The 13516-nt window shown below is 41.2% G+C and overlaps 1 protein-coding gene across 2 annotated transcripts in view; it reads right to left on the reverse strand.

Moving 5' to 3' along the window:
* Positions 1-7947: 7947 nt before the first annotated feature.
* Positions 7948-13516, reverse strand: part of LOC144533696 (vasorin-like) — a 32868-nt gene continuing 27299 nt past the window's right edge. For both annotated transcript variants that reach the window (XM_078275234.1, XM_078275243.1), the window contains one exon: positions 7948-12706. In XM_078275234.1, coding sequence (XP_078131360.1) covers positions 10551-12686 — 2136 coding nt within the window. In that variant the 5' untranslated portion in view covers positions 12687-12706 and the 3' untranslated portion in view covers positions 7948-10550. The remainder of the gene's footprint in view (positions 12707-13516) is intronic.

Raw genomic sequence — 13516 nt, forward strand, 5'->3', positions numbered from 1 at the left:
AGCAGCTTTGTACAATAAAGCTGAGCTGGACAGACTGAAAGGACATCAAGAGAAGTTCTGAGTGCATCAGTTTGATACTGAGTCACAAACAATAAAGGAATAAAGACATTTAAAGAAATTCAATTACATTTTATTTATGGTGTCAAATCATAACAGAAGTTATCTCAGGACACTTTACAGATGAGGGAGGTCTAGACCACACTATCATTTACAGAGACCAAACAATTCCCCCCAAGAGCAAGCATTTGGTGCGAAAGTGGCACGAGGAAAAAGTTCTTGGTGCCGGTTGGGACACAGAGACGCTGATACAAATACACAGATATATAGAAATATGATTCATAGTAATTATATTATATAGCTATCAATACTCATTGCCTGCAGGGTTGAAAGGTAGCTCTGTTAAGCTTGTAGAGAGGGGGGGGGGGGTGTGCTTGTCTCTTATGTGAGTTAACAAATCTGCCACTAAAGGGTGTTTTCCACTTTAGAGTTAATTTAAGGGTTTAAAAGGGTTTTATTTGACCAAATGTTCTAAATCCACCAAAGATCAATGTAATTCTAAAACCTTAAAATCAGCATAACGGATATGTTCATGGGCAAGATTCAAGAAATAATAGATTTAACATATCAACGCTACAATTACTCTCTGCATCTGTTTTTCAGACATGTCTGCCTGTGTGAGTGTGCCTTTCTATGCATGAGCATGCATGATTTACACATTGCATGCATGTTTGCAGCATATGGCTTACATGCACGTATGCCCCAGCCTGGTGTAGTATTGGTCCTGTCTGTTATACTTTGCAGTGAAGGCCTAGAAAAGGTGCAAGTCCCTGGTAGTCCCTGCTCTGTGCAGTCATGTCATCTACTATCACAACATGACCCTGCCTGGCCCTGAAGGCCTATTGTTGTGCCGCAAAAATACTGGAGCCGAATAAACCCTCAGCTGCTGCTCCAAGGCCCCCGAGTTCACTGCAACAACACAACACTCCCCTCATCTACCTGCAGGTTACCTCTGCTGACTGCACTTATTTTTCACTTCTCCTTCCCCTTGTTCTGTGGCTTCTTCTTCTTTTCATCCTGCAAACTTTTAGGAAGTTTCTAATTGTAAAAAAAAAAACAAGGTCTGATTGTTTTTTCAGTTTCAGATTCAGAAAATGTTATTTTCTGTCAAACATACAATAGCTTATACAAGTAATTTACACAGGATAAAAACAATAATACAATGTAATTGTGCAAAGTGATAGTGTTTGTGTGGGTCATTACTTTTAATTTAGGATGTTTATGGCAGTGGGAAAGAAGGAGTGTTTGAAAGTGTTTTTCTTGGCTAGAGGGACTTTAAAGCGGCGGCCTGATTGACAAGAAGATGATTATTTAGCCACAGAAACATTCAAATTTCTTTCTCTTCCGTCTTATTTTTTGGTTATTCGTTATCAAATTGAATTTCTTTCATTAGTAAGAGTAGATCACACGATGAGAAGAATTCCACACCACATTTTTGGAAAAGGTTTTAAGCTAACAATTTCAACCATCAGCGAGATCTCGGGTGGTCCTTTGTTGCTCCGTGTAAAGACTTTTTCATTGAATTTAAAATTCTGCCCCAGAGAACATGGAAGTCATTAAGGGCCCTGGGTAAGAGGAGACCTTTGGTCCACAGGCAAATGAATGGCAATTAAAGCTAATTCAATTAAACATTGTATTGCATTTGAGGGAGGAAAAGAGCCATCCACAGCTTCATCCACTGTGTTTTCTCATGAGAATAAGGAACATGAGCTCTCAACCCACACAGTGTGGGAAGCCATTTTGGAGATAACTACAAAGTGAACCTGCATTGTGTCTTGATTCAGTTTAGCTCTTTAAGTGATTAATGTTGTCTAAAAGCAGTGATGTAAACACATGTGACCATCTGTGTTCAGTCTGTTCCTCTTCAATCTCAAAAGTAAGTTCCACTAAACTTCCACAATGACTACGTTTACATGTATATAGTATTCCGTTTTTTTCCCTTATTCCGAAAAAGACGATATTCCGACTAAGATGTTTACATGGCTAAAGTGAATATTCCACTTATATTCCCATTTACATGTAGTCATGCAAAAAAAGGGTTTTTTCAAAGTTTTCCACCGGTGGCGGACTTGTTGGACCGTGCAGACACAGCGTCCCTCTTTCATTCCTTCAACCAGCTTCTTGAAAAGGTCAGCGTTGCCATGTGTGCGCATATCCAAAAACCGGTTGATATCCAAGTCTTTCATAATGTTTTCAAAGTAGGTGTGTTTCTCCTATCCTTCTTTTCTTTTGGGCATGCATCTCTAGCGCAGCCTAGTTGGTTTGTGTACAACAACCATGGCAACGCACAGAGCTGACGAAAGCCATAAACTGCGGTAAAAGCCCCGATTGAGACGCATATTCTGAATGCCCTGTGTACGTGTCAAAAAAATGCCTCTACAACCGGATTAAGGTAGGTAATTAGTTAGACTACAGTTGAAAATTAGCCGACTGGCTAACACTGGCGCATTTACAGAAATGTTGATTAATGCGCATTGTCCTAATCAAATAAACTTACAAAACAATACCGGCATTTCCCATGTCTTAATCAGAAAATGCTAAATTCGGAAAAAGGCCTTATTCAGAATATCCAAACAGAATATGCTGTTCACATGAACTGTATCAAATTCGGACTATTGCCATCTTTGGAATAATAGTGGAATATTGGTTTGCATGTAAACGTACTCACTGTTTCCCTAACATTAACAAAGCACTTATTATAACCACCACCATGTTCCCCTATACCTAACCAAGCCTTGATCGTAGCATTAGCATACCATGGTTTTGGAAGGCACTGACAAATGATTCTTTGTTGATAGGGGCATTGGATCATAAAACGCTTTTATGTATTGCACAGTCAAACAACATATTTAGTTGTGCGAATTGGAGGACTGGATCTAAGATGAGACGCCAGGACATAAAACTTCAGTTCAGAATCCCTTTTAAAGATTAGAAATGCATTCCGGAAAAGGGACCATAGATCTGTGTTATGAATAAGTGCCAAAAGCTTTAGTGCATTCATAAATGATTTTAAACACTATGAAGTATGTGATTCCCTTTTAACCGAGCCACTCAAACTCTATGTGCCAGAATTTGCTCTTCAAAATGCATCAATGTCCCAAAGACATAAACCATGCTTTTAGTGTGCTAGCAGCTGTGGTAAACATTCTCCCTCAATCTCTCATTGGCCTTTATATTTTACACAGGTATGTCAGCATTGATAGGAAGATATATTGGAGCACAAATGGGTTGCATATGGAATTCCTGGTTGTAATATGGTAAGTTAGGTATAGTGTTTAGACAGAAATATGTGTGCACACATACACACACACTGAGCCGGGGGGTTAAGAGGCTTGGAGGGCCCGTTATCAAGTCCAACAATCTGTCTGCAGTTGGATTTCACCCCATTTACTCTTTCCTCCCCACGCTTTTCTCTGCAAACTCCATCTATCCACCCCCAGCAAGTCCTGACTGCTTTCATTACAACCAGATTGCTCAAATAAATCAAGCCTACCCCCAACTCCCCTGCTTTCTTTTTTCTCTCTCTGTCTCTTTCTTTTCTCTCGGCACCCTGCAGCAGTCTACAACAGAAGGTCTTTAAATGAGAAGCACATTTCGGGGCTAATGAGGGTGATGGGCTGTGAAGTTGGGGTTTGTTTTAATTTAGGGACTCTTTGTGGACCCAGTGTACGTTGTGTATGTACTGACTGTCTATATTGACCAGGTTTGTTGGTTCAATCCAGTCAAAACCACAGATTTAAGAAAGTAAAAGCAACCTTTGACCACACAGTAGTCCAGGCACATGCACTTTTAAATGGATATCTTGGATTGTGAACGTGTTGCCACTCTGGGTCTTAAGGGTTTTGTAACTGAAGAAGTGTACTGTACACTGCTATGTTGCATTATCAAAAACTACACAGTGAAACTATTTGAGAGAAACAACACTTGTTGAATATATAGTTTCAAGCCTAAACTGCACTTAAATGTATTGATGCTTTTATCAAATACAGTGCTGGGATGGGACAATGTTATTTCGGAACAATTAGCAATTAGCCTTGATCCCGAGCTAGAAATTAGACAACTGCTTATCAGATGGGAAAAAAGTTAATTTTGGGTGGTTTAAAAGTAATAAAAAGATGACTGAAATCTTACTATATATAGTAAATATAGGGCTGGCTAGTAACCTGCCTTAACACAATCAAAGTTGTCTAAGTTTTCCATCATTAACACCTATTGTAGTTTGTTTGCCAGATGCCAATGATAGAAATGTTTTTTTTCGGGGGGGGGGGGGTCCACATCCATCATGTCTGACTGCTTACTTTGGCTCTCATATTTTTTAATCCTCCTGCTAAATAAGTGAATGATATATTTTTTTTCTACTGCCGCAAAATAGCTTAAGCATAAACTTGCAGCAGTAGCTGCTGCTTGGCTACCAACTGATCTTTTCTGTTGACTCTGTTACTGTAATCTAAACAGAGACGATGTCTTTCCCCAGCTCTTCACAACACATTGCTCATATTCATGTCTTTGACAGGTTCAGACATCATGGCACCGGATGTCATCCTAGCGTTGTACTGATGTCTGTTATGTTTCTTGGGCGCAGACACGGCTATGTCATTGGTCAAATGTTTGGTCCAGGCAGTTTTTTCAAGCATCCCCGCTCTAAAGTTAAAATCTGAAATTTGTCTGTAGTATTACAAAATTTCAGAAGAGATTAGGCTAATTTATACAAATTCTTCACGATAGAATGAGTGCCACGACCAACCCTGAGAGGCAGGTTGTGATTCAGTGTTTTGCTCAAGGTTTATGTGACAGTAAAGAAAGAAAGAAATTCTCTCTCATTTCTTTCACCAATTAGATGATCCAAGAAGTCGACCAAGACACGCTCCAGGTTCAATTTCAGTTCCATGTTATAACCCTTTGCACTATTGAGACATTTCATTAGTTTTGATTTGACTTTTGTGTACACTACAAACTGTTTTGCTGAATCCTACAAAATAAATCTCTCTTTCTTTACTGCCACAGTTATGCCGTTCAAGGCCACACCCTTCAAAAGTGGTTCTTGTTTTAGCAAGCACAAAACAACCAAACAAAAATGTTAACCCCCCTAGTAATTTTCTGTGGAATTCACAATAATAATCTAAAAACATGCCCACTGAGCCACATTGGCTGCAGCTCTTTAAAAGAATCCTCTTAATTTTAATCACCTTTTCATTAGAAACTGAAAGGCTATAATCTGTTTCGTGAATATATAATTAGATTTGTTTTTTTCTGTATCGACTCTACTGGTTTACTGGGCATGCTGAACTGGCAAATTGACTGATTCAGACCTCAGCATAGAGTTTAATCCACGTCCTCTGAATGCATTTCTTCTGTGTCTATAGATAGAGACTATTTAAATCTAGTTATATCTGAGAAGACTTCATAGAATAAGCTTTCTTTTTTTAACTAAGTCCAAATAGTCTACAATATAGCGTAAAACCCTACACTAATGTTGATATTTTGGCAGTTGGTATACAAAATGTACTCTCAAAGTGTACTTTTTTTTGTATTATTGCTGCTGCCGTTGTACCATCGTCCCTTCATTTCCATTGTGCTTTACCTTGTGAAACAATACTCTCAATAAATACCACTCTCATAAATCAAGCAGTTTTACTATGCTGGAGCACAGCTTTACATGTACTTCATCCTATGTGAACATACCACATTGACGAAACATTTGCAAATTAGCAGCTCCATTACTATACGTAAGAGCCGACATACCTGAACAGTGAAGTCACTATCGTTGTTTTCCATGGATACTGATAAGTGAACAAGCGGCAACCTCCACGGTTGAAAGATGTAGTCAACGCAGCAGTGCCAAAAACTGCAGTTCAGCGAGTGGCCACTTGCAGCTGGCTCCAAAAGCAAGTCAATTCCCATTAGTCTCACTTTGCCAGACCCTCCTCCAAAGTGTGCTGGAGGAGGGTCTGGCTACTCCACATAGCATTCGGGGATGGGAGGAAAACGTGCTCTGGTTTATTGGCATTTGTTTAAACCAATCACAATCGTCTTGGGCGGTGCTAAGCACCGGAGAAAAGCTGCGGTGCCGCTGCAAAATAGGCTCGGAGGGAACATGTTTTGGTGGAACCATGTGTACGTTTAAAAGTTGTTTTACACTATGCAACAGAAAACTCAGATTGGACAGATAGTCTAGCTAGCTGTCTGGATTTACCCTGCAGAGATCTGAGGAGCAGTTAACCATAGTCCTCATAAATCGACCGGAGTTTAAAATGCCAACACAAAGACAGCTCAAAGCAACGGATATCCGGCCTAAATGAGTGAAATCCGGCGGATTTTCCGGCGGCAATGGAGCAATCCCGGAAGTAGAACGTCAAGGATATAGACCAATTCCCATAGACCCCAATGTGAAAATGCCATAATTTACAGCAGAAACGCAGGTAAAACGGTTTTGGTCTCTATAGCTAATTCTTCCCCTTTATGACTTCAGTACGGGGGGGGGGGGATTTATATACAATGACTACGTTTACATATATATAGTATTCCGTTTTTTTCCCTTATTCCGAAAAAGACGATATTCCGACTAAGATGTTTACATGGCTAAAGTGAATATTCCACTTATATTCCCATTTACATGTAGTCATGCAAAAAAAGGGTTTTTTCAAAGTTTTCCACCGGTGGCGGACTTGTTGGACCGTGCAGACACAGCGTCCCTCTTTCATTCCTTCAACCAGCTTCTTGAAAAGGTCAGCGTTGCCATGTGTGCGCATATCCAAAAACCGGTTGATATCCAAGTCTTTCATAATGTTTTCAAAGTAGGTGTGTTTCTCCTATCCTTCTTTTCTTTTGGGCATGCATCTCTAGCGCAGCCTAGTTGGTTTGTGTACAACAACCATGGCAACGCACAGAGCTGACGAAAGCCATAAACTGCGGTAAAAGCCCCGATTGAGACGCATATTCCGAATGCCCTGTGTATGTGTCAAAAAAATGCCTCTACAACCGGATTAAGGTAGGTAATTAGTTAGACTACAGTTGAAAATTAGCCGACTGGATTAAACTAAATCACGCGTTTATATTATATTTAAGGGCATGGCTGCTTTGAGTGACAGGTGGCTGCTGTCACAGGTGGCTAGCATTGACTGTAGGCTTCAATTGACCAGCCTCAGCTCCATCCACCTGCCACTTATTTGCCTCTTTTGGATTCTGAAACCTGTAGGTGCTGTCACGGAGACTAGGTCCATATTTTATACAGTCTGTGTTAGTGACACAACGCTGAACGCTGAAATTAGTTTATATCTGAATTAATAATCTAAACCTTCACTTGGTAGTAAAGATTTACCAAATGCTCAGAAGAGAAATTAACACAATTTTCTACCCTTAAAAGTTGCATTTTGTGGACTTTTATCCTATTGCACTGTTTTCATTGCGGTTTACCGATGTCAAAATGTTAAGAGTCAACAAGAAAATGGCAAAAAGCAGCAGAGCCATGTAATGTCTGTTATTTGGAAATTGTGTATTATTTTGTAATATTTTCCACTGGCATCTGACCTTGGTTATTAGCGAAAATATAAAAGAAAATACAGAAACTGAGCTCCATCCACAAACCAACATAACGTCACAAAGTAATTATGTTGTGGTTGAGGTTAGTGGGAATGTGTGACTGTATGAGTGTAATAAGGTATTGAGAGATACGTGTGTAATCAGCTTCTGTTGTTACTGGAAATCCTTTCTCTGTTTTTGTATTTAACTTTGCTCTATGACAACATCCAGAACTGAGCCTCAAATGGACCAAAATTCCTCAAATCCACAAGGAGGAGGAACACACATGAATGTGTATGTTACTGCATCATTATAAAACCATATACAAGTGACTTGAATCGGGAAGCCAAAACCAAGACACAAATGCGTGGGCAGATTTAACATTACATCTTTTTAATACTGTTCTTTTTCTCAGCATTGCTTTTCTGGCAAACACAAACATGTAATTGACATAATTGACAAACATAAAACTATAAGAAAAACAAAAAAGACAAACTTCCCTAAATAAAAAGGGAAAGTTCTGTAACAAACATGTTGAATATATTTCAAACATTTCCTGCCCCTCTCACTGTCCCAAGCAATACAAAGAGTCTTCCAGTTGATATATCGGGGGAGAGCAGATATATGAGCATCTGTGTCTGTGTTTATACTGGAATATTGACAGAATGAAGATAGCAGAGAAGCCAAAGAATGGTAAGTTGATTTTGGACAGTGCTGGGGTGTAGTGCATGGACTCAATTATAAAGCAGACAAGGTACTGTGGAAGCTGAAGACACACACACACACACACACACACACACACACACACACACACACACACACACACACGATGTCACAAAGGCTCTGCACGAATGTTGCTAAGGCACCTCTCTGTACACCGGTTATACTTTGCCATTTAAGATTCTTTCTCATGAAAGGAGAAGATATATATATATATATATATATATATATATATATATATATATATATATATATATATATATATATATATATATATAAAATGAAAAGTAACACTAAAAGCTTGTGACATTCCCAGGCCCCAGAGAGGAAATACAGAACAAATACATCAGAACGGTGCACTTAGCCTGTGCATTTCACAGTCTGGTTGGCAGTAAACAAGCAAAACAGTCACCAAACACACACATGCCTATAATCCTTGTTGACCAAAACACACGATGGATGGTTAGAGTAGAGGCACAGAGAGCCAGTGAGAGGGTGTGTGAGAACAGCTTTAGGGGGACACTGTCTAGACCATATCTCAGAAATGGTTCAGTCAGCAGCGCCAAGAGGAAACTAGTGCCTAAAACTCACTGACACTCACAGCAAATTTCCTTCAAGCTCTTTGAACTTGCTTTTCTGTTCTTGGCACGCGTGTGCTGCTTTGAATCAGTGGGTTCTGCGGCAATGGGCCTTTGAACACAATTTTGACAGCTTTGGCTTTCAAAAACAGTCTGTGGCTTGTCCTTTATGTAGCATTGGCAGACCTGGCAGAGAAAATAAAGTGTCTTGACACTTAATACACTTTATAGTTACATTCACTTGGTGAGTTCCTCAGACGTATTTTGGCGAACCTCATACAAAAGCATTCTGTGAATGATGTAAAGATGACTGTTTTAATTAAATCTTTAAATTGAAGCTTAAGTAGATATTTTATTATTGTTGCTTGTGTTTAGTCATTTTAGCTCAAGAACCTTAGCTAGTATTTACTTTGCACACACTGCAAGTAGCTCTACAAGGTTTTAGCTACATGTAAGCAAAATGCAAATAGAAAAGGATAGAATTCCTGATGACATAAGCAGGCGTTTTCAAGGGAGAACAATTCATGTTTCATCTAGCAACCATAGCAATACTTAAGGGACATCAACAGCAAAAACATGATTAAAATACAAAAAACATGACCAAAACAAAATATCATGATATAAGTTCGACAAAACAGCCTTCCCGTCACGGCACAGAACGATGCAGGCAAAGTCCATTCTCAATGGCTCTTTATTCAGTCCATTTATCTTTCACAGCAAATTCATCTCCTACGAAGCCAAAAGCTTTAGGATGTGTGGAGAGAATTATGGTAAATCTGTTGACACTGAAGAATCCAACTCCACATGTGAAGAAACGTTAAAGTTTTGTTTCAGATTAGATAATGTCAACAGCAAAATATGAAGTTTAAACAGCTTTTACAGTCATCAACCTATTACTAGCTTTGTATTTTTTCAAAGTTTTTGTGTTATTGCATTCCTTTATGTGACCATCATCAGTCTTGTGGCAGTTTGTGACTGGGACACTGGAAAGGAAAAGAAATATTTCTTTTCAGTGCAAGTTAGATTCATAATCCCCATGGAGTGGTTGGTCGAAAAACCCATTTTTTACCGGGGCGTGTGGTCCAGGCATCACACATCTGCATCGCTGTTTTTTTTTTATTTAAACCACGGTCACTTCCTCCATTTCTATAGCCCAAACACTGGGCACTTTTCTCCAAACTGTATCTCCCAAATCCAGCAGCAGGATTACAGCTCATTCGTATAGTTTCTTTTATATAAACAAAGATAGTTTTTTATTTTAAATGAGCCACTGGTGACAGTTGTGTCAATGCAAAAAGGCACTTCCGTATTTAGTCTGCTACTAGGACCCTTCTAGTCGATTGCACTTAGTTTATATCACTTGGTTAGGTTTCACCACCATCAAACTCTGCTAGATGACTTTAAACCACATCCTGATCATAGTCCCAGAGTGATTTAGCACATTTCCAATATGCTGTAATCTTAAATTCATCATTCAGTATCTCTAAAATAGATGATCCAGTCCGTAGTGTTATCATTTGGACAACAAAGGATAGTAAGCGCCACTTTTCAAATTGTTGATATCTGAAATTGGAATGAAAATTTGATTTTTAACCACTAAGTAAGCCATAGCAGGATCTCTCAAGTACTGATGGGCAAGCCCACTCTCTCAAAAAAGTGTTAGTATTTTATTGCATCTTAGAAATAAGATGGCTTTAAGGATGTTAGATTGTTATTTGATGGGCAGTGTCCTTGCATCAAGGATACTTCATAGTCCAAACCCTCATTTTGTTGCAAGGATGGAGGCGGCTGAGGAGTGTGACAGCGGTCAATCTCAGGCTGTTTGTGGGGTAGCGTACCATTTCCCCCATTCTCCAGGCAGGCCTTGATCCCCTCCAGTTCCATGGGATCAGGATCTGCTGGGCCCAGCTCCAGCTCCTTTCCTGCCTTTGCCTGTCTTCTTTTTCGGACACAGATGATTGTCCCCGCCACCACAGCCAACCCCAGCACCAGGGCCAGTGCAGCTAGGGCGAGGATGAGAGTGTATGTCAGCGGGCTCTGTGTCTCCACCCTGGACTCTGGGGATGACAGTGGAACCCCTTCAGTGCGAGCCTCTGTACACGACCCTGTTTCTACAGAGCTGTTGGCCCTAGAGTTGATTCTTTCACCCAGGGGACTGGCACAGACTGAGTAGGTACAGTTGGGTCTCAAACCGCGCAAAGTGTACTCAGGGTAGGATGCCGGTACACTCAGGATAATGGGGCGGCGGTCAGGCCCGGAGAGGTTGCGGTAGGTCAACCTGATGCCACGGATATGTGGCCGTGTCTCGATGAAACGGTGCAGGTCAAGAAGAATAGATGTGGATGTGACCTGTCGTGAGCTGATAGCATCAAGTTCAGTGGGCATCACATGGGCAACTATCAAAACCTCTGTTGCTGACGGTTTCGGTGGCTCAGGAACCTCATCCACATTTTCACAGTAGAGGCCAGAGGTTCCCGACAGACACATACAGCTGAGTTGACCTAATGGGTCAAAATTACAAGTGCCCCCATTGAGGCAGATGTTCGGTGGGCAAATGTGCTCCCCTAGCTCCCTGCTGGTGGAGCTTGGGGAGACTGGAGGTTCTGGTGAAAGAGGGCTGTCTGTTTTTGAGGAGACGGTTGTCTCACTGGGTGGAGGAGGAGGAGGAGGAGGAGGAGGAATGGCGTTGGTATGAATGGTTTCTGGAGATGTGGTGGGCATCAGGGGAACAGGAGTACTTCCAATGGGGGAGCCAATCAGCACTGTTGTGGTGGGTGGACACCCAAAATCTTTGTGCTCCAGTGCTGAAAGCATCTTCCCAGCATTAACTAAAGGGAAGTGACATCTGGTTTCCTCAGGCCTCCCAAGACTCACATCCTTCTCTTTTAGCCAGACATGGAACCAAGCTAATGGACACATGCAATTAAATGGGTTCTCAGCTGCTATCAGGTGCAATAACCTAGGGAAGTTCTGGAAAAAACTCTGTGAAAATCCCTGAATATTAAGACCACTGAGATCCAGTTCTTGAAGTCCACTTAGTTTCTGGAAGTCCTCCACCCTGAGCTCGCCCAATGGGTTGACAGCCAGGCTGAGCTTGATCAGCCCCTTGAGGGAGTCCTGCTTTAGGGCCTGGGGTACCTCAGTTAACTGGTTTGAGGAGATGTCAAGCTCATGGAGGTTCCCCAGAGAGGCTATGAGATCTTCATCCACAGAGGTAAGCCCCAGAGAGGCCACCTTAAGGGCTTCCAGGTGGGGAGTCTGGAGGTCTGAGGGTCCCAGAGTTGGGATGCTGTTGTAGCTGAGGTCTAGAAGCAGAAGCCTGGGGAAATGAAGAGATGGCAGCGAGGTGAGCTGGTTCCCTTGGAGTTTGAGTTCCAGTAGCATCTTTAAACTCTCAAAAGCTTCCAAATGTATGCTCTGAATGTTGTTTGCGTGGAGATACAGCCTCTCCAGCTGGACCAACCCAGAAAAACTGCCTTTGGAAATGTGGGTAATGTGGTTGGTGGACAGGTCTAAGTTCTTCAGCTTTGAGAGCATCTCAAACACACTGTCTGGAATCTCTGCCAGCTCATTCTGGCTCAGATCTAGCAACTCCAACTCCCCCAGGCCTTTGAAGTCATCTTGAGACAAAGTGTTGATGCCGTTCTGGAAGATGTATAGATTTTGGGTGGTGGTGGGGACACGAGGCACAGTGCTGGAGCGTCGTTGAATGCAGAATATTGAGCCCTGGGCCTGGCAGGAACAGTCTGCTGGGCAGTCAGAGGATAACACTAGACCAGATGAGAGGAAGAAGAGCAGGAAGTAGGGCAGCATGGTGACGTCAGCCTAAAACTCTGAAAGACATGAGAGAGAGAGAGAGAGAGAGAGAGAGAGAGAGAGAGAGAAAATGGTTGGTGTTAATCACCCTTCGCTTACTAAGCAGGTCACAATTAAAAAGTGAGGCTTTATAGTAAGAAACCAATTCAGACATAAAATACTGTAAATGGATGGATAGGCTGTTAACGACATCATTACTGAGGAATAAATAAGTTATGCAAGAAGTATTTTTCTCAATATAATTCCTAAAGCCTGTTCCTAAACACTATTTGCTCATAAATAAATGCCAGGTGTTTTGTCTTTATTCCTTTCAAAAATGCATCCATACACTCACGTTGCACATTGAAGCATGCGGGCACACAGACAAACAGTATAGTACAATACAATGGATACAAGCACACTTTACCAATCAACACACACACACACACACACACACACACACACACACACACACACACACACACACACACACACACACACACACACACGACGGGTTAACACAGCCCACCCAGGGTGAACCTTCTGGGGTAAGTGAGAAACCCATTCAGCCTCTTCCCTGTGTTTATCACATGGTCCTTAGCCCGTCAAACCAAGTCTGCAGTAATGATGCTCGACACTCGCAGCAACACGCGGTTACTACAAACAAACATATCCAAGGTAAATATGCTGTGAGTGTGTTGTACACGGACACTCAATCACATCTTTTGACATATTTGTGTAATAATTTTACCGAAAACAACAGCGGCAAGTGTGTGTGAGTTAAAAAAAAATGGATCTAATTTAGATCAGACAAATGAATTTGTGCATGTGTTAGTGTAGGTTAGTCA

This window comes from Sander vitreus, chromosome 2, assembly GCF_031162955.1.
Source record: "Sander vitreus isolate 19-12246 chromosome 2, sanVit1, whole genome shotgun sequence".
In the NCBI taxonomy this organism is placed as follows: domain Eukaryota; kingdom Metazoa; phylum Chordata; class Actinopteri; order Perciformes; family Percidae; genus Sander; species Sander vitreus.